At 36.7% G+C, this 21,945-nt stretch overlaps 1 protein-coding gene across 2 annotated transcripts in view; it reads left to right on the plus strand.

The window, feature by feature from the left end:
• The window catches only part of LOC150089647 (serine/threonine-protein kinase 10-like), a 218,350-nt gene that overhangs the window by 24,137 nt on the left and 172,268 nt on the right, over positions 1 to 21,945 (plus strand). The window contains exons 1-2 of one of the 2 annotated variants that reach the window (XM_090389580.1): positions 9,415 to 9,490; positions 16,246 to 16,259. In XM_090389580.1, coding sequence (XP_090245706.1) covers positions 9,487 to 9,490; positions 16,246 to 16,259 — 18 coding nt within the window. In that variant the 5' untranslated portion in view covers positions 9,415 to 9,486. Of the gene's footprint in view, positions 1 to 9,325; positions 9,491 to 16,245; positions 16,260 to 21,945 lie in introns of those variants that run through there. The other variant, XM_090389579.1, reaches the window with a different exon arrangement.

Here is a 21,945-nt window from a genome sequence, read left to right on the forward strand (position 1 = left end):
TTTGTGCAGCAGTCTTCCATGTGCAACAGCATCAAAAGCCTTTCTAAGATCCAAGTGTATAATATCAAAGTTATTCCCTGCATCCAGTTCTTTTGTGACTGCATCATAGTATCCAATCAAATTTGTCAGGCAAATTTGACAAAACCATGCTGTGTCCGAGCTATAACTGAATTCTTGTCTAGATGATTCTGCAGTGCTTCTTTAACCAGTGCCTCCATTAATTTTCCTGGAACAGAAGTTAAACTAATAGGTCTATAATTAATTTTGTCACCCTTTAATCCTCCTTTGTGAATTGGGGTCACATTTGCACATCTCCAGTCCATGGGTACCTCCTGTGAGTCCAAAGAAGCTCTCATAATTATGGCTAAGGGTTTGCTTACTTCCTTTGCTGCCTCCTTTAATATAACTGGATAGATCCCATCCACCCCAGGTGCCTTTCTTGCGTTTATCTTCAACAATTTCTCCTCCACTTTACTCTCAGTTATTACAAGATTCTCTATCTTTCTGCCAGAGTTGAATACACATCTGGCATTCCCCTCGCTGATTAACTCCTCATGTGTGAATGTTGATGCAAAATATTCATTTAGTTTGTTAGCTACCTGAGCAGGATCATCAACAGTTGACCCATCGATATCAAATGGACCAATCTGATTCATCCCCTTCCTTCTAGAGTTTACATATGTGAAGAACTCTTTGCTGTTTTTCTTTGCATCCCTTGCCAAAGATTTCTTGTAATCTGCCTTTGCCTGCCTAACCTCCTTTGTAACTTGGTTACAGATCAACTTGTATCTATCATAGGCTTCTTTGTCACGTGTTAAATTGTATGTATCCCATGCATTTTTCTTCTCTGTCATATGTCTCATTAGTTCAGCTGACATCTATTTAGGCCTAAACCTTGAACAATATTTCTTAGTTGGTATGTAAAGCTTAGTAGCTTCCAAGATAAGTTCTTTGAATGCTTCCCATTTTGAATTTGCTGTTGGTAACATCTTCAGTTGGTCCCACTGTATAGAATTTAAATACTGTCTCAGACCATCGTAGTCGCCTTTACGAAGGCAATAACCCTTCCCTTTACCCCTGATGGTAGTTACCTCTTTGAGTAAATCCCACTTCAGCACACTGTGATCACTGCCACCTAGTGGTTCCTTTATCTGCAGATTCTTAATGCATGAAGAATCACTACTGATAATCAAATCAAGAGTATTACTCCCTCTAGTTGCGTTCCGAACAAGCTGATGTAGAAAACAATCATCCAATAAATCCACAAAAGCCTTGCTAGTGTGTGAGTGACCAACCCACAAATTCCAGTCAGTATCTGGGAAATTACAATCCCCCATTATAAGACTCTCTGATTTACTGGCCCACTCTATTTCCCTGTACAGTTTCTTATTATACTCATCAGAGTCATTAGGCCTATAGCACACTCCTACTCTCAATTTTGATCTCCCAATGCTTATGTCATGCCAAACTGACTCGACACTGCACTGTCCAGTGATGTCGACTGGCTTCACTTCCTTGGATTTTGTGTTTCTTAACTAATAGCATAACCCCTCCTCTCTTCCTATCCTGTCTATCCTTTCTATAGACGTACTCCCTAAATTCCAGTTCTGCATTCCTTATATCTGTGTGACACCATGTCTCTGATATCCCAACAATATAGGCGCCTCCGTAGCCAGGTGGGAAGGAGCAGCAGTGCGTAGCACACGCTTCTTGATTAGACCGGGGTTCGAGCCCGTCACCACCAAATACGGAGGATGCGGAAAGGTTAAGGAATGACCACCGCATATCCTGGAGCAATATGGCCTTAGTTGCTAATGCTCCTAAAAACCAAACAACAACAACAAAAATCCCAACAATATCTGCCTTTGATGCTTGGAACAATACCTCAAATTCATCAAATTTATTTACCAAACTCCTAACATTGGTGTACATGCAAGTATACATGCACCTGTTTCTATTCTTACCTACCCTAACACAATCCATGTGTTTACTTGTACTGCAATGACTCCCGGCAGTCTCTGAAATAACCTGCATCTTGTTTTTCAGGCTTCTGCTCATTCCTATAGAAGCAGTGCAAGAATCACTTTCACCTCTGCCAGTGGCTACTGTTAATCTATTAGTCTTTTTATCCCCCCCAAGCTAGCAGTTTCCTGACCCACTTAATACTGTTTCGATAGCATCAGCAAATATCTTGAACCCTTTCTATTTAAGTGTATCCCATCCCTGTAGAAGCAGTCTCTCCTGTTAACAAGTACAGTCCAGGCTGAAAAAAATTCTAACCCTTCAGCCTTGCACAATCTTTCCAGGCCGACTTGATCGATAAGGCTTTCATCATATACTCTCTCCTATCGTGTCTGGGCAGAATTGCAGACACTTTCAAATTCAACCCTAATTTACACCTTTTTTTTCAACAATGACCTGTACTTGTTAAGTAATTCTGCCTGTCTCCTACTCTTGATATCATTAGGGGCAACGTGTACAACTATATCACCTTTTGTGCCCTTAAAAGATGATATCTGCTCTACAACGTCATCAACCTTTGCCCCTAGCAGACATACCGTGGTCCTGTTCCACCTATCCTTTTTACAAAGCATGTTCCTCGTTTCCCTGACAATAGAGTCACCAACAGCTACTAGTTCCTGTGGGACCAGCGCATTCTGCCTTAGGGGTTGCCGCTGTGTTGCGTGATGAACAAGTGCAATCTCTGGCTTTGATGTGGGCAGCTGAGAGCTTGATGGGCCCCTCAATTTAGTTCCTTCGAGGGCATCCACCCTGTCCTTCAAGCTCTCATATAGGCCCATAACAATGCTGAGTTTTTGCCTGATTTCATTACACTCCTTGCATCGTGCACACACAAAGACATCCCCCATGGCAATATCACTTCCTGTTCCTGATTGCTCCACAAACATCATGCAAGCAGTGCATTTTAAAAGGCTGTGATTCAGAGGGTAACTGTCCCTCTCCGTTCTCCTCTGAGCCACAGCACTCCCATTAGCTTGAGCCTTTTGTTTGCTGCTCTGGTCTGAGTCATGATTTCGATTTAATTTCAATTTCAGTAAAAATTTATAACCCTAAACTTGTATCCCAACACAATTATAACAGTATATATATTTTTCAGTATCAAGTATTAATTATCTATGAGTTCCCTTTATATAACTTCCGTATCAAGTTGTGTATTAATTAATTATGTTATGTTTTTTTTTGTAATCTAAGTCATTATATATATTTAGTTAAAAGTACAATTTAATTGACAACGAAGTTTAACAAGTTTAATAGATTTTACTGATTAATTGACAATACTATACTATACTAATGCTATCTAGTTCGGAATATAATGTATCATATAACAAAGGCGGCAAGTTACGAACGGTAAATCTATGGACACTTAAGTATTAATTAACTTCCAAATTTCGCTGTCTCAATTCAGAATAAACTAACGATCCTGACTAGGTCTAAAAGCTACTTATAGAAAATAATTTGATGTAAAAAATGGTCAATAAAGCGGCTAAATATGGCTAAAAAACTTCTCGTTCAGCGGAGCTGCAACTTGTAACATGTGGATTTGATACCCTTACCGATACTTTTATGCAATTACAAGGTCGAGTAAAGAATAAATACACCAGATTAATAAGAAAATCACAAAATAATGCTATACCACTAAATTTAAATCAAAAGTTATAGAAAAACAATAATTTCAAATCAATAAATAAGAAAAATCCACTTAGCTGCTTTGAACACGTCTGGCTCCCACTAGCCTCATCAGCAGACTTATCATCTAGATAAGACTGCAGTAATAGTTAAGACACAACATGGGTTTGTTAAAGGGAGGTCTTGTCTGACCAAGTTGATTGGATACTATGGAGTGGTTAAAAGGAACTGAATGTCAAAAATAATTTTGATATCATATACTAGGATTTCAGGAAAGCTTTTGATACTGTTACACCTGGAAGACTGCTGTACAAATTGAAGAGGTATGTCATGAAGGGTTGATTGGTTGGTTGGGTTTTATTGGCGCATTAGCAACTAAGGCTATAATGCGCCAGGCATGAAGGGTAAGTTGCTACAATGTATAAAGGGATGGTTGAGTGGGAGACAACAGAGAGTGGTAATCAACGGACACTGCTCTTCGTGGACAAATGTTATTAGTGGAGTTCCCCAGGGTTCAGTGCTGGGCCCATTGTTGTTTTGTGTATTCATCAATTGTATTGATGAAGGTATATCAGGATTAATGTCCAAGTTTACAGATGATACAAAGATTGGCAGGGTTGTTAACAACAGTAAAGACAGTATTCTAACTACTCCAACTAGATTTAGATAAGTTGAGCAAATGGGCTGAGAAGTTGCAACTGAAGTATAACATTGACAAATGCAAAATACTGCATATAGGTAGCAATAACCCAAGAGAAACATACCAACTGTGTGGTACTACACTCAGGGAAGTGAAAAAGACCTTGGGGTAATAGTGCAGTCAAATGTGAAGTTCACTGAGCAGTGCATACGGGCTGCCAGGGCAGGTCATGGAGTCTTGTCAATGATATATAAAGGAATTTTGCTAGCAGGGACAGAAGTGATTATCCTGTTGTACAAGGCAATGTGTCAGGCCACACCTAGAGTACTGTGTACACATCTGGAGGCCTCATTTTAGGAAGTATGTAGAGTTGTTAGAACGAGTACAAAGAAAGAAAGGCAACAAGATTGGTGTGGGGAAGAAAGGGGTGCTCTTACCAAGAAAGACTTAAGTTCTGAAAATTGTAGCACTTGGAGACTAGGCACCAGCGAGGTGATTTGATTGAAGTGTATAAGTCCTTGAATGGGTTGAGCAAGCTGAATGCTGATGGGATTCTTCCATTTGCTCAGATTAAGAACCTGAGGGGGCATGGATTCAAATTAAGAAAAGACGGTTGTGGAATAGATGTGCAGAAATTTGCCTTTAGCCAGCAGTTGGTTGATTGGTGGAACAGACTTCCATCTTTTGTTGTGGAAATTGATAGCCTAAATAAATTTAAGGCTGAGCTGGACAGGCATTTGGAACGAATGTAGGGGTGAAATGGGAGGTTCTCCCCCCCCCCCCCTTTTTGGCTGATGCTGCCTAAGCTTGCTTTCTTGCATTGTATGCCTCTGCTAATGCTAATCACCTACCTGCTGGCTAAAATAAACTTCCGCACATCTATTCTACAACGGTCTTTCCTGAATTTGAATCTATGTCCCCCTCAGGTTTTTAATTTGAGCAAGTGGAAGTATCCCATCAGCATTGAGCCTGCTCAAACCATTCGAGGTCTTATATACCTCAATCAGATCATCTCAGAAGTGCCTAGTCTCCAGATGCTTCAACCTGCAGAACTTAAACCTCTCTTGATAAGAGAATCCCTTTGTTCCTCTCACCAATCTTGTTGCCCTTCTCTTAAAATGAGGCATCCAGACCTGTACGGAGTACTCAAGGTGTGGCCTGATCATTGTCTTATACAAAGGAATAATCACCTCCTTGTCTCTTCTAGCAAAATTTCTATATATCATTGACAAAACTACATGTCCTGCTCTGGCAGCTCATCTGCTTGTTTGTGTTTGTTATTTGGTTTTTAGGAGCATTAGCAACTAAGGCCATATTGCTCTGGGATATGCGGTGGTCATTCCCTGACCTTTCCGCATCCTCCGTATTTTTGGTGATGGGCTCAAACCCCGGTCTAATCAAGAAGCGTGTGCTATGCACTGCTGCTCCTTCCCACCTGGCTACAGAGGCACTCCCAGCTCGTCTGCACTCCCCAGAGAATTTCATATCTGACTGCACAATTACCCCAGGTAATTGTGCTAAAGTTGGCTGAAGCAAACTTCCGCACATCTATTCTTCAGCTGTCTTTCCTCAATTTGAATCTATGTCCCCTTCAGATTTTTACTTTGAGCAAGTGGAAGTATCCCATCAGCATTGAGCCTGCTCAAACCATTCGGGCGCCTCTGTAGCCAGGTGGGCAGGAGCAGCAGTGTGTAGTACACACTTCTTGATTAGACCGGGGTTCGAGCCCGTGACAACCAAATACGGAGGATGCGGAAAGGTCAGGGAATGACCACCGCATATCCCCTGAGCAATATGGCCTTAGTTGCTAATGCTCCTAAAAAACCAAACAACATAGCTCAAACCATTCAAGGTCTTAATACCTCAATCAGATCATCTCAGAGGTGCCTAGTCTCCAGATGCTTCAACCTGCAGAACTTAAACCTCTCTTGGTAAGAGCATCCCTTTGTTCCTCTCACCAATCTTGTTGCCCTTCTCTGTACTTGTTCTGGCAACTCTACATCCTTCTTAAAATGAGGCATCCAGACCTGTACGGAGTACTCAAGGTGTGGCCTGATCATTGTCTTATACAAAGGAATAATCACCTCCTTGTCTCTTTTAGCAAAATTCTTATTTATCATTGACAAAACTACATCAAAACTACATATTCTGCTCTGGCAGCTCGTCTGCACTCCTCAGAGAATTTCATATCCACCTGCACAATTACCCCAGGTCCTTTTTATTCTCCAACTCTGAGTTTAGTTCCACACAGTTGGTATGTTTCTCTTGGGTTACTGCTTCTCATATGCAGTACTTTGCATTTTTCAATATTAAACTTCAGTTGCCACTTCTCAGCCCATCTACCTAACTTTTCTAGATCCTGTTGCAGTAGCATACTATCTTTACTGGCATTAACAATGCTGCAACCTTTGTATCATCTGCAAACTTGGACATTAAGCCTGATATACCTTCATCGATATCATTGATTAATACACAAAACAATGTTTTATGTATTTATTTGGACCCTGGGGGCACTCCACTAATAACATTAGTCTACGTAGAGCAGTGTCCATTTATTACCACTCTCTGCCATCTTCCACTCAACCATCCCTTTATCCATCGCAGCAACTTGCCTTTAATGCCATACTGCTCCAATTTGTACAGCAGTCTTCCATGTGGAACAGTATCAAAAACTTTCCAGTCTTGCTAGTTGTTATGCAAAAAAAATTATTGGGTAACCCCTTAGTCCTGTGCTATTGAACTTGTGCTTTTTTGAGACCATAAAAAATTGTTACTTCGAAGCATGCAGTTTGTGACTTAAGGTTTTTGTAAGACTATTTTGGTTTTTAATTTGATTGTTCATAAATTTTTCCAGGTTGACATCCAATGTTATATTCTTCCACTAATACATTCCTGCTTATGCCCCGTTCCATTTTCTTTATTATATCAAGTTTAGTCTGCAAGAGTAGCACAGTGGTATCGTCACCGTTCTCCCCCACACCAGATGGAAAAGGCCTGGGTTCAAATTCTGTTGATGACGCAAGGAACTTTTATGGGCTTTTTTTCACTCCATAGCTGAGTTAGTCGGTCTCAGGCTTAGATAGCAATTCCCCCCCCCCCCCCAGAAACTGGTGTTTTTCATCACAGACACAATACATGAAATATCAAGTTTGTCACTAAGCTTTAATGTTGTTGTTATGTTGGAGCCATAGTGAGGGGTTTTTAATTTAAAATAAATGTAAAACACTGGTATAATCCGTGATATCATTATCAGAATTCACTTTCAAAAAAGGTGAACATTAACAAATACATTAATCACACAACTTGCAGTTTTCTTTTTTCGGCACTGCAAGACATCTGCGTTGTATGTAAACATCCGATCTCAATGTGCTGTTAGCTTGAATGATCCATTATTTGGGGTGCCATTATTGCGACAGTCTACTGTAAATGCAGTTCAATTATTGGACATTCTTATGGGGCTGGGGGAAATTCAGTCCACCTTGGAAATGGCAAAGGCTCATCTTATGAGGCACTCACTTAGAAACCTTGTATTAACATTCACATGGCTTGCATGCATATTTTGACTTGCATTTTATTAATTTGAAAATCCTGCCTTTATAATTTGACAAAAATTAAATTTGACTACATGGGTGTTCAAAAACAGCTAAACAAAGATATAGTTTGGAAATGACATATAGAAAACATTGTCTACTTGTGAATTTTGTGGAGATCGTTTATTTCAGGAATAATCTAATGACACATTATACTATTGTGCACATGTAACACTGATTTTGACTCTGGCTAAATTTTTATATTACAATATCATTTTATCTGCAATCCAATATTGTGCTGTTGAGCACCATAACAGTTAATGCTAAAAGAGCTGCATAGAGATTCAGTAAACCCAATAATCTCTCTCTCTCTCTCTCTCTCACACACACACACACACACACACACACGCGCGCACACAGAGCCTTTTATGCAGAATTGTATATTGAAAGCGTTACTGATGTCAATGCTTAAAGTTGTTTCTGCTATTCAGCTGTTTTATGATTTTATTATAGTAATTTACCAGATTATTTGGGCAAGGCTTCCCCATTCATGAATCCACGTTGTAATCCATTAAAGATAGCATTCATATTGAGATGGTCCTGTATTATATCCTTAACCATGAATTCTGTGATTTTACCCACCACAAAGTCAAATTCTCCAGTCCTGTTTTCTCCAGTATTTCAGATATGAACTGCTTTTATATTTGAGGTGGAAGCCACAGACCACTTTTATATTTGATGTAGAAGTCACAAAAATATTAAACTACACTTGCAAGTATACTTTAACTATATTATAGCAGGTATTTTAGAGAAATCCTGCTTTTTATTACTGTTTATCCATGGTTATAATGTGCTTTAAACTGTGAGTATTGTTGCAGAGTACCTATTCAACTCATCTACACCTCTAATGGACTTTGTGTGATTCTTCCACTTCAATCAATTAAGGACCTACTTGATTCACTCCTCTGTTTTTTGTGTTCTCATATAACTAATCATCAAGCCTAATTAGTATTTACCTCCCTTAGCTTTCTTTGATAGTTATTTCTTGTATACTCAGCTGTCACCCATCTTACCAATTCTTTTTCTCAAAATTTTGGGTGTTTAAAAAAAATGAAATCTTTTATTTATGTTATAGAATTGCATATACTTGTGGATGAGAGTGTATCTGATGAAATTTTAAGTGGCACTGCTATGTTAGCACAAATTAAAATAAATCAAATTGACCAGTGCAGATTATTTTCTTAATAAAATAAATTTAGTTCTGACATTACTCAAGCTGTAACTTGTATATCCGTGTTTTTTTTTTTCTTCCTTTTGCATTCTTTGAGGTGATCTCTTGTTTGATGTCATTGGTATTCTTAAAGCTACAGATATTTTTATTTAATTTTGTGCAAATGCAGTAACCATCTGAATAATAAAAAAAGTATAGTTAGTTTTATCTGTTGCAAAAGTTTTTAAAACATTTATTTAAAAGTTAGTATAAAGGCTTAAATTTTTATTTCTTTAGGCACGTAGTAAAGAAACAGGAAGATTGGCAGCAGCAAAAATATGTGATATGAAAGGTGAAGATGACTTAGATGACTTCACAGTTGAGATTGATATCCTCACTGAATACAGACACCCTAATATTGTAGAACTCCAAGAAGCTTTCTTTTATGAAGATAAATTATGGGTATGTGTTTGAGTGCTAATTCTTAGGGCATTTTTAATTTAAGAGGATGATTTAGGTGGTTGCAAGTGGTGACATGACATTCTATATGAGATTTGTATTTCAAGCTGCATCATGGATTGTAATAATGATTTTATATTATCCCTCACCTTGCAATTTTAATATCATGAAATATTGACTCTGTTATCTTGTAAAAAATTTTAAATAATAACTCAACAAAAATTTAAGGAAATTAGTTTAGCCATATTGATCCTGTTGGGGGAAAAAAAAATAAATGACTTTTTAATCAACCATTTATCTAAATTACACCCCCCCCATACCTTACAATCAGATTTTCCAGAAAATCAATTTTCATCTAGTATACCATTCTCAGTATACATGCTTCACAACATCACAAAACTTAATTGTATCTAAACACGAGACTTTTTTTTTTTGCTAAACCACCACCATTTTATGTATTCTGCATGTATTCGGTAGCCATCTTATCAGTATTCAGTTGGGAGGTTCCCAACTGAATACTGATAAGAAGATGGCTACTATTCTCATGATCTCCCAACAGAAAGATGTTCGGAATTATTCGAACATACTTCTGTTGGGAAGTCATTAGAGGCATTCAGTATGATAACAGGTGATTTACCAAGATAGTCAATACAGGAATTTAGGATGCTAAAGTATGTTAGCCTTAACTTTAGCTGCAGTAGCCTTAACTTTAGATGCAGTAGAACTATCAGGTTTTAACAGAGGTGGGAGTTCAGAACTGAGTTTGAATTTATTAATAATAGTTTTACAGTTGTAAGCAGAAAATGAAGCTGGAGGTAGCCTTTATAGACTGCTTTGATTTCTTCAAGAAAGCCCCTTTGGAATTTTATGAAATTTGCAGTTCTTGTAACTACCTTCATTATATGTTCGAACCAAGATCTATTCCACATTCTGTTGATGTATAATGCAGTATATATATCGATGGCCTCTTATGATCAAGATAATTATGTGAATGTAATGTGTACCAAAACCAGTATTTATTCTCACTTTAGATGGTACACCACCTGTAGTTAGATTTACTCTTTTTTTTTTTTTTTTTTTTTGAAATCTAGTGTTAAACTATTATATTTTTGCAGGACAGCTTCAAATGTATTTGACAACTTTTTGTGTTCTTTCAAGAAACACATACTTAATAACCTTCTGTTTTTGAAGATTATTTCTCAAAACTCCTTGAATTAAAATTAAAAGTTGTTCCATTGATGAAATATCAGTGGATTCATCTTGTGCTAAAGTGACATGTATAAATCCTTTGATTTTTCATTTATCTGTTTTTATTGGGGAACAGAATAGTCAAGTATTTACTGTTCTGGTTGCAGGAGATTTAGTTTTATTGGAAAATGAGTAACATTTTTTGTAATAAAGGTAGGTAGACCAGAATCAGGGTATGTTTACCATCAGTGATGTTACTAACAGCATGTCATATCTTCAAGGTGATAAAGAGAGCATTATTATTCATGTGGGGACAAAGATATTAAAAAAAAAAAAAAAAACATAACCTTACAATTTCATGGACAAAAATAGCCATAACTGGCTATTTTTCAGCATGAGGTCAGATTGTGTATGTCTGAAATTCTTTCAAGGCTTTCAACCCTCCTATCATTTCTGGGCAGACATGATAGGAGGGGCCTTGTGGTTTAAATCAAGACATGAGGGATTCTGTAAGGCTTTGGGGGTAGGGGATGAATTGCACCAGAGTGGCTTGTACAAGGAGAGATTGTGCCCTGAAGCGATTGTGCAATACTCATGGGGTAGAATTTTTTTTAGCATGGTCTGTGCTTGTTAACAGGAGAGACTGCTTCTACAGGGATGGGGGTACACTTAAATAGAAAGGGTGCAAGAATATTTGCTGATGCTATCGAGGCAGTGTTAGGTGAGTTGGAAAACTGCTAGCTTGGGGGGGATTCACAGACTAAAAGATTAACAGTGACTGCAGGCAGAGGTGAAAGTGATTCTTGCACTGTTTCTATTAGAATGAGCAGCAGCCTGGAAAGCAAAGTGCTGAGGATTTCCAGGACTGCTGGGAGTCATTGTGGAACAAGTAAATACTTGGGCTGTGTTAGGGTAACTAGGAGTAGGAATAGGTGCACGTATACTTGCATGTACACCAATGCTAGAAGTATAGTTAATAAATTTGAAGAGTTTGAATTGCTGGTAAAGACATCAAAAGGCAGATGTTGTTGGGATATCAGATACCAAGATAGTCAATATGGTGTCACACGGACATAAGCAGTGCAGAATTGGAATTTAGGGAGTACAATGTGTACAGAAAGGATAATCAGGACAGGAAGGGAGGAGGGGTTATGCTGTTAGTTAAGAAACACAAAATGTAAGGAAGTGCATCCAATTTACATTGGTGGACAATGCAATGTTGAGTCAGTGTGGTGTGAAATAAGCACTGGGAATGGGAAAATGAGATTAGGTGTGTGTGTGTTATAGGCCTAATGACTCTGAAGAGTATAATGAGAAATTATGCAGAGAAATAGTGGGCCAGTAAACAGAATGTCTTATGGGGATTTTATCTTTCTAGGTGTTGACTGGAACTTTTGGATTGGTCACCTGCACACTAGCAAGACTTTTGTGGATTTATTGGATGACTGTTTTCTACAGTCATCCAATGGAGTTCCCCAGGGTTTGATGCTGGGCTCATTGTTGTTTTGTGTATCTATCAATGATATTGATGAAGGTAAATCAGGCTTACTGTGCAAGCTTGCAGATGATACAAAGGTTGACAGGGTTATTTATGACAGTAAAGACATTGTAACTGTGACGGGATCTAGATAATTTGGGCAAATGGGCTGAGAAGTGGCAACTGAAGTTTAACATTGACAAATGCAAAGTGCTGTATATGGGTAGCAGCAACCAAGAGAAACGTACCAACTGTGTGGTACTACACTCAGGTAAGTGGAGAATGGGGGGTGATTGTGTAGTCAGATATGAAGTTTGCTGAGCTGTGCAGATGGGCTGCCAGGGCAGGTCATGGAGTCTTGTCAACGGTATATAGGAATTTTGCTTGTAGGCACAAGGAGGTGTTTATCCTGTTGTACAAGGCAGTGGTCAGGCCATACCGGTCTGAAGACCTCGTTTTAGGAAGTATATAGAGTGGCTAGAACAAATAGAAAGTACTACAACCCTCGTTGAACGTTATACCAAATAGCAGAATGATAGGCAACAACCTACCAGTATTAAAATCCTTACAGAATAACAATATTTCCAGTATACAAACTTTTGACTTCCACAGTTTATTTACAAGTATTAACCAAACCAAGCTAAAAACAGTACTCAAAGAGATATACACAAAATATAGAGAAAATATAACCTGCAATACCAACTACTGGAACAACCTAGTGAACCTATGTATCTCCAGTAACTTTGTATATGATGGCAAGACAGTATATCTACAAACTAATGGAACACCTATGGGAAGTCCTGCTTCATGCATAATAGCAAACTTATATCTATATTGGTCGGAAAACTCATTTCCACAGGAACTTAACTTTACAGATATATAGATGATCTCATAGTTATTAACTGCCCAAACTTCATCAAGGAATATGGACACTTATACCCCAATGAACTCAAACTGGAAAAAGCAAACAACATGGATGCTGCAGCCTATTTCCTGGATCTTGATATTACAGTAATAAACAACAAAGCTACCATAAACCTGTACAATAAATGGGATGCATTTAATTTTAATATAGTCAACCTCACACAATGGCATTCCAATATATCTAGAGGAGTACATGCCAATGTTATACTAGCACAAAGCATCAGGATAGCAACCATCTGCAGCAATAAGGATATAACCATCAATAATATCAAGATGCTATATAATAAACTGGCAAACAACCTTTTTCCTGCAGCATATCTTCACTACCACTTTTGTAAAGACCAACGTAATCAAATATAAAAAACTATGTGATATCAATATAGATAACATAATCAATAATTGATGACCAAAAAAAATCAATAATTGATGACCAAAAAAAAAAACCCATATACACCAAGTTTGTAAATAGTGTATATACAATACACTAGGCCTCTGTGCAGCTTAGGAAACTTGTACCCAGCAATTGGCCTAATACAGTGTATTAACTATGTATATAATTTAATTAAATTTTAATTTTCATCTTTGTTGCATTATTTATCTATCATTTTTCTCTCACACAACTGACCTTAAATACATGATGTACTCACTCCCAGACCTTCGTTAAAGGTCCTATCTGTAGGAACTTGTTTGCAACCCCAAACTACCCGAGCCCAACCACTTACCTCTACTTCATTTATCTTTCTGCTTTACTTGTCCCTACTTTTTATGTCCTGTGAGCCATTACTTTATTGAACACGATATGCAGGATACTATCTTCTTACTTTACCAAATCTAATTTTCACCTTAACAAAGTTTAGCTGCTTTTCACTGCTACTTTGTAAGCTATTATGTATCTCTCAACTATCCTGGGCAGTTTGAGCACCATGTATTTAATAGTGTTCATCACCATGTATTGCATTTCAATTTATACATGCAACAAGCTTACAGACACCATGCCGCAAATTTTTTTTTTTTTCACATCATTTTCTAACACTAGGTACCACTAGCGTACCCATACATAAATATGCCGGCACCCCGCCACCTTGGTCTTTTGTTCAGTTACAGTCTTACATAGCAGTGGTAAGTTCCTTTCTTGGTACCTATTCCGACTTCAATTTTTTTCTTAACACATGTATACTTCACATGTGCACCGTAGCACATACAGAACATGTCGGAAACAGAAGCAAGAGCATTGCCGTCTTTCTCATAATTTTGGTGGATGGCCTCTGATGAAGACACTGAAATTATGAAAAACACTGCAATGTAACCTTTCTGGTCACCGTTTCATTTCTTATTTTTAAAACGTTTTCCATTTCATGGAATTCACTTCTGGTGTATACCATAGGTTCAATATGATTAAATTAAACCTTCTTTACACTTTCTTCATACTATATATATGTGTGTATATATGCATACATTATATAATTATTTGCTTGATATAGATCATCTGAATTATGATCACTGCCATCAATTACCTATATTTATAAATAATGTTAATAAACAAATTTGTATATAGTTCATATATGAGTGGTGTCAGTCCTTTTGAACACTGAGCCAATAGTCCGTGAGAGGAATACATTATTACGGAAACCCCCTAGGGCCTAGAATCTTCTGGGAGTTTTCAAGTCAGGTGCTATGTGGGAGGGGATTAAAGGGGGGCATAGTAGAGTTTATTGAAGAATTAATTAAATAAGACTATAAAGTAAAGGAGTAGGAAAATATATAAATAAAGGAATTCAATAAATAAAAAAATATATACATAATAAAGATAGGTAAAATAACAAACTTTCCTCCCCCCCCTCCACAATTGGCATGTGTGTGTATATATATATATATATATATATATATATATATATATATATTGTATTGACTTTTCTAAGTTTAGGTTGTTTCCACACGCAGTCCATGTCTGGCTATGTAGCTAGTGGGAGGTGATGTTAGGAAAGTACTTTATTTAGGAAAGCAATAGACTCTCCTGCCCTCGTATTGCACTAATAGCTCAGAGTGTTGAAGAATTTTAGGAGGAGGACAGTAAATAGAATATGATTGTAGAAAACACAGTTGGTGCTCAGGAAATCTGGGGGTGCAAGTTCCTGTCTGTATTAGTAATGCCCCTGGATTAGCTAGGTATTTGCAATTTGGAAAGAGTTGTCTTTGTCTCTCTGTATATCCGAAAAGTTATGTCAACTCTAATGTTTAAAATGACCACCAGTTATTAACAATAATAGACTCACTAGCCTTAAGAACTCAATTTTTAAATTCAAAATATTAACCATCAAACTTATGTTCTGAATAGTTTTACACCAAAATGAAATGCAAAAGTTATCATAAAATTATAAATTAGTAGGTAACTGGCAGATATATGTCAAATGATATCTTTTCAGGATGTCACAACGTTTCGCTATTAGAGTACACGTACTGAAATAGTCCATATATGCCGCCATTAATGTTTCAATAGTTTCCTGTCCATATATATATTTTTTTTTATATTAGTGTTAGGGCCAAAAGTTTAAAAACATGGATTTATTTTATGTACAGGAAACTGTGGCATCAGGAAACATTTTATGTACAGGAAACGAAAAGCCAAATTATCAAGTTACCTTCCAGCAAGGATTTAAGGATTTACCCATCCACTTGGTTCGGTTTGCCTCGTGTGGATGGGTAAGTCCTTGCAGGAAGGTAACTTGATAATTTGGCTTTTCGTTTTAATTATAACGGCAGCTACTGTCAACAACTTAAAAGAATAGGTAAGTTAACGTAGATGCCACAGTTTCCTGTACATAAAATAAATCCATATTTTTAAACTCTTGGCCCTAACGCTAATATAAAAATTAAAAAAAATATATATATATATATGGACATATATCTGCCAGTTACCTATGTTTTCTACAATCGTATTTTATTTACTGTCCTTCCCCTAAAATTCTTCAACACTCTGAGCTATTAGTGCAATACTAGGGCAGGAGTGTCTATTTCTTTCCAGGAGGTAAATGGATAGAATAGAGGAGAATCAACAAAGGGACTCTCCAATAATTAGAAGTGAGAAGAAGAAGTACTTTCCTAACGTCACCAACAACCTACACTTAGAAAAGTCAATACAAAATATTTACTTACTGCTCTATCTTTGCAGCTTGCGCAAGATTGGTAAGTATTTTCGAACAATTACAATTAGAATATATATAAAAATAAATAAATAAATAAATAAAGCAGATGCCAGCAGCATGGCAAACCAGTAGAGCGAATAGTAAATTAAACCCATACATAATAAAATAAAAAGGGGGGAATGAAGATAAGGATATTGTAGATGGAAGGCTCCGAAATAATTTAGAAATAATTATAAAATTATCATAATAAAATAAAAAGGGGATGGAAAGAAGATAAGGATATTGTAGAAAGAAGGCTCCAAAGTAATTTAGAAAAGGCTGAAGCATACAGTACCAAATAACAAAAATTTAGGAAATTCCAATTCAAAGAAATTTAGTGGTACCCAGACTGCACCTGGTCCAAATTGTGTGAAATATCATCATACTGAAGTGAAAACCAAACTACAACATATGACCAACTAAAAATAAAAAAATACTGACCATTATGCCCCTTGACAGAGGACCATAAGGCCGACAATGGTCAGGGAATCACTGCATTGCAAACATTAGACAAATCCAAACCTTACTGAACCGATGCATCAATCATAACAAAAATGCTATGGATTTGAATAATGGCAGCCCTATGCAGTGAAAAATAATAATAGAACAGATCCTAGCACTCCTTTGACAGCACCACACCGCTGACAAAACCACTGTTAAACTAGAATATATAAAGAAAAAACCAGGATATAGATGGTGGCATGAGCACTGCATTAGCATAACATCTCACTACTGACATGTAAAATAAATTAAAAACTTCAACCTAATATATAGTAACATAAAAGAATAGAAATAAAAAAAGAAAATTAGTGTAGCAAGCATTAGTGACTGCAATCCACTACATGCTGCTTATAATAAAATATAAATAAATAAAGCAGATGCCAGCAGCATGGCAAACCAGTAGAGCGAATAGTAAATTAAACCCATACATAATAAAATAAAAGGGGGGGGGGGAATGAAGATAAGGATATTGTAGAAGGAAGGCTCCAAAATAATTTAGAAAAAGGCCAAAACATACAGTACCAAATAACAAAAATTTAGGAAATGGCAATTCAAAGAAATTTAGTGGTGCCCAGACTGCACCTGGTCCAAATTATGTGAAATATCACTATACTGAAACAAAAACCAAACTACAGTTCTGTTCTATTATGATTTTTCACTGCATAAGGGCCACCATTATTCCAATCCATAGCATTTTTGGTACGATTGATACATCGGTTCAGTAAGGCTTGGATTTGTCTAATGGTCAAAATGCAGTGATTCCCTAACCATTGTTGGCCTTGTGGTCCTCTGTCAAAGGCCATAATGGTCAGTCTATTTTTTTAATTTTTAGTTGGTCCATCGGCTGAATTAACAAACTTGTATTCGTTGGAAGAAATGTTAACTTACATATTTGGGTGCAGATCAGACAAATGTGCAGGATGACTGGGTGCATTGTCAAGGATGAGCAAGATTTTAAATGCTGTAGTCTTCTTCAGGCAATATCTTTTTGTTTTGATGCAAAAACAATTTAGAAACCAATCCTTGAAGATTTTAGTTGTCACAAAGGCTTTTTTGCTCAATTTCCAATGAACTTGTAAGGAGCTTTTTGATATTCCTTTTAAAGCATGAGGATTTTCTGACATAAATTAGCAGCGGTTTACACTTAAAATCACCCTCTGCTTTGCTACATAACAAAAGTGTTAACCTATCTTTTGCAGATTTGAAACCTGGGGTGGTTTTCTCTTCTTTTGAAATGAATGTTTCGCTTGGCATACACTTCCAATCTGGTCTCATCAGCATTAAAACACTTCACTTGCTAGATAGCCCTCAGTCGTAATAACATCCTTGAAAATTTTTGGATACAAAGAAGCAGCTCCTGTATCTGCACTGGCTGCTTCACCCATTAATTTTAGATTGTGAAGACTGACGTTTTAAAATTTTCAAACCAACCCTTACTGGCCTGGAAGACGTCTGCATTGGATGGACCGGCTTCTTCTTCTTGCAAGCGATTAAAAATTTGCAGAGCTTTGGCACGAATAATATCTGAACCAAGAGGCATTTCTCTTTTGATTAAGATCTTCTATCCAAAAAGAAAGTAATTTTTAGGGTTTCTCTATTAACTTATTTCTCACTTTTGTATTGCTTTTTTGCAGCCAATGATGTGGAAGAGATAACTGAACTTTTAATTTTCTCAGCATTTTTCCTAATTCATCGAATGCCAGATTCATTTATGCTGTATTTCTTGGCCAATGTCACACTTTTCACCATTTTCTAACTCTTTAACGATTTTTAAGTTTTCCTCTAAATTTAAAATTTTTTTTGTTGTGGCTTTCTTCATTTTAGGCACTAATTAAACACACACTTTACATAGACAAGAAATATTAAATCAGCAAAAGCAATGCTTGCCGATTAAAACACATTACGTTGCACAAACCAGAAAAAAGATTCTGTCTGAACAGCTAATATAGGATAACTGATGAAGGAGGTTCCCAAATGAGGAAATTTTTTCAAAAATAATCAGACAAACTCACCACCGTTTATTGCTATGTTTGGTTGTAAGAATCAGTTTTGAATGCTTTTGTGATATTTTTCAAAAGCACATTTCTGGAGGTCACAACCATTAAAACCAATAAGAACAGTTTGCACTTTCTGGTTTATTGGGTTTTTCTGTTAGTGCATCTATAAACCGGTAGTAAACTCAATCTTATTGCATTTGCAATAATACCGACAGCTGGAATTCTGTGAGAGTCTACATTATTATGGTGAAATGTATTTCTTATGGTCCATTTCCCTCAGCATGAATTGTTGAGGAGGCTTCCATCCTGCAGTGGGTTGATAATGGCTGCACTTTACTTTTATTCACATTATGAGAGATGCCAAAAGGGTGTGGTGGTGGTAATATATTTGGAAAATTAAATGCACAGGGCATAATCCTTATGGGTTTTAATAATTAACTATATAGTATCAGTGTAAATACACCATAGTTAACCCATATATTTGAACTACATATGTAGCATAGAGGGCATCGTTTTAATTGTATCTCATAATGTGGTTGCCTTCACAACGAGATAGCTACTATTGCATTACTTCAAATAAATAACATTATGAGATACAATTAAAACGATGCCCTCTACGCTACATATGTAGTTCAAATATATTTGGGTTAACTATGGTGTATTTACACCGATACTATATAGTTAATTATTAAAACTCATAAGGATTATGCCCTGTGCATTTAATTTTCCAAATATATTACCACCACACCCTTTTGGCATCTCTCATAATGTGGATATAACTTTGCAACTGTGATGGCTTGTTGTATTACCTGGGTACCTGCCCGCTCACTGATGATGAAGCTGCACAGCTTCGAAACGATTGTCTGGGTGGTGGTGGTACCGCTGAAAATAAATAACAGTAGTCTTCTCTACTAGAGAAGCGTTATTTATTTGAAGTAATGCAATAGTAGCTATCTTGTTGTGAAGGCAAACATTATGAGATACAATTAAAACTATGCCCTCTAAGCTACATACGTAGTTCAAATATATGGGTTAACTATGGTGTATTTACACCGATACTATATAGTTAATTATTAAAACCCATAAGGATTATGCCCTGTGCATTTAATTTTCCAAATTTATAAATAAAGTAAAATTAACTTTTGTTTTTTTATCAGGTGTCTAGTGCATATATATCAACACTCTTTGACAAACTAATGTGTATTAATTATATTTAACATTGATATTGATTAAGCCAGACAAGTTTATTTTCGGTAGTATTTATATACATAAACTTAAATTCAGGAGACGTATTATAAAATATGTAATAGATGGTACTTGGTTGTAAGTAGCGTCATATTAAAAAAAACATCAGGGGATAATGTCCAAAAAAAGTTCCCAGACTCCCTGATCTATATCAAGTGTGCATCTTGCCATTCTGTGATCACTCCAACATTTACCTTATTGAGGATAGTAACATCATTCACAATATAGGGTGTCTCAAAAATACATGGCATAACTTAAGGATGAGTTCCTCATATGTAGACAATAAAAAATATTTTATATCAACATAGTTCTGGAAATGCTTGGTTTCCGAGTTTTGAAGGTCTGTCTATGACACTTAACTGTTCACATCACCTTATAGTAATTGTTCAAAATGTTTACCTTCTGCCTGAATACACGCCTCACATCGATGTCTCGTGTACTCACGAAGACTATGCCAAATTCCTGGCATGTTTCGTATTGTCTCACAACCTGCCACAATTCGATTGCGGAGAGTTTCCACATCAGCTACCGGAGTCAAATACACCAATGACTTTAAATGGCCCACAAGAAGAAATCTAATGGGTTTAAATCAGTGAGCGTGGAGGCCAGGCAATTGGTCCACTTCTACCTATCCACCGACCAGAACCTTTGATTCAGGTAATTGCGGGCTAGGTGGCTGAAATTATTATTATTATTATTATTATTAATGGCCATATGGTACAAGGAAGCCTAAGGCTTATGCTGCACCAGCCAAAAAAAAAAAAAAATTCCCAAGTTACCACCTGAGAGAGAGAGAGAGAGAGAGAGAGAGAAGTAGAAAGGAATCACCAAGAAAGAGAAGAATGATGATATCCAGCTCAGGACCCTGGGTTTGCCAAGCCCATACTCACCAGATGTGAGCCCCCGGGGGTAGTGCCACTGTGCATGAAGTGTGCTTATCACCCGAGGGAGATAAGATATTCCGGTTAATAACTCGGGAACCAAGCATTTCTGGAACTATGTTGATATAAAAGATTTTTATTGTCTGCATATGAGGAACTCATTCCTGAAGTTATGCCGTGTATTTTTGAGACACCCTGTATCTTTTTTGTTAGTGAGGATGAAGTCTATTTCATTAGTTGTTAATCCATTTGGGCTCTTCCATGTTTACTTTCTGTTTACCCTTTTCTTGAAAAAAGTGTTAAAAATTCCTTGAGAATTCTGTAAATTCCACAAGTCTTTCATTTCTTTCGCCTATTCCAAAATTTCCTAGTTTCCCTTTGTTCACTGTTTTGTCTTTTTCCAACCTTAGCATTGAAGTCCCCCATAATAATGGTGTAGTGAATTTTCTGTTCATCTAGAAGTCTCTCAATTTTGGTGTACTATATATATTTATATATATAGTACCTTTTTTTATGTTAATTTTCGTTCTACAGTTTTTGCCATACTACTGGCTTATGTTTTATTTTATTTAATTTAAAATATATTTCGGCTTCATATGTAGGAATTGCTAGTCGCTGCCTCTATAAATGCTTATTTATTTATTTTATTATAATTTAACTTTTGTCAATATTTAATGGTAGTATATATATATAAGAAAGGGGAATATTACAATATATTTATATGGTTTATGGACCAGGGCCACTGCTGTTATTGGCGGAAGGACTCAACGACCATAATGGATATATCAGTTAGTAGATAGAGAGGAAGAGAATAGGAAATGAGCTAGCAAAACAGGAATTGGAACTACAGAAGGTATAAGAAATAATAAAAAGAAGTACTTGATGCCAAAAATCTTATTTCCACGTCTATATTAAGGGTCAACCGTTGAAACCACAGGAAAGACAGCAAGAAGCAAGGCCACTGTAATGATAAGATTTTCAGCATTAAGTACTACTTATTATTTTTTCTTATACCTTTGTGTCTTCCATAGTTCCAATTCCTGTTTTGTTTTTGCTAGCTCAT

This window comes from Mastigoproctus giganteus, chromosome 2 (genome assembly GCF_048544385.1).
Source record: "Mastigoproctus giganteus isolate SK-2022 chromosome 2, ASM4854438v1, whole genome shotgun sequence".
NCBI classification, from domain to species: domain Eukaryota; kingdom Metazoa; phylum Arthropoda; class Arachnida; order Uropygi; family Thelyphonidae; genus Mastigoproctus; species Mastigoproctus giganteus.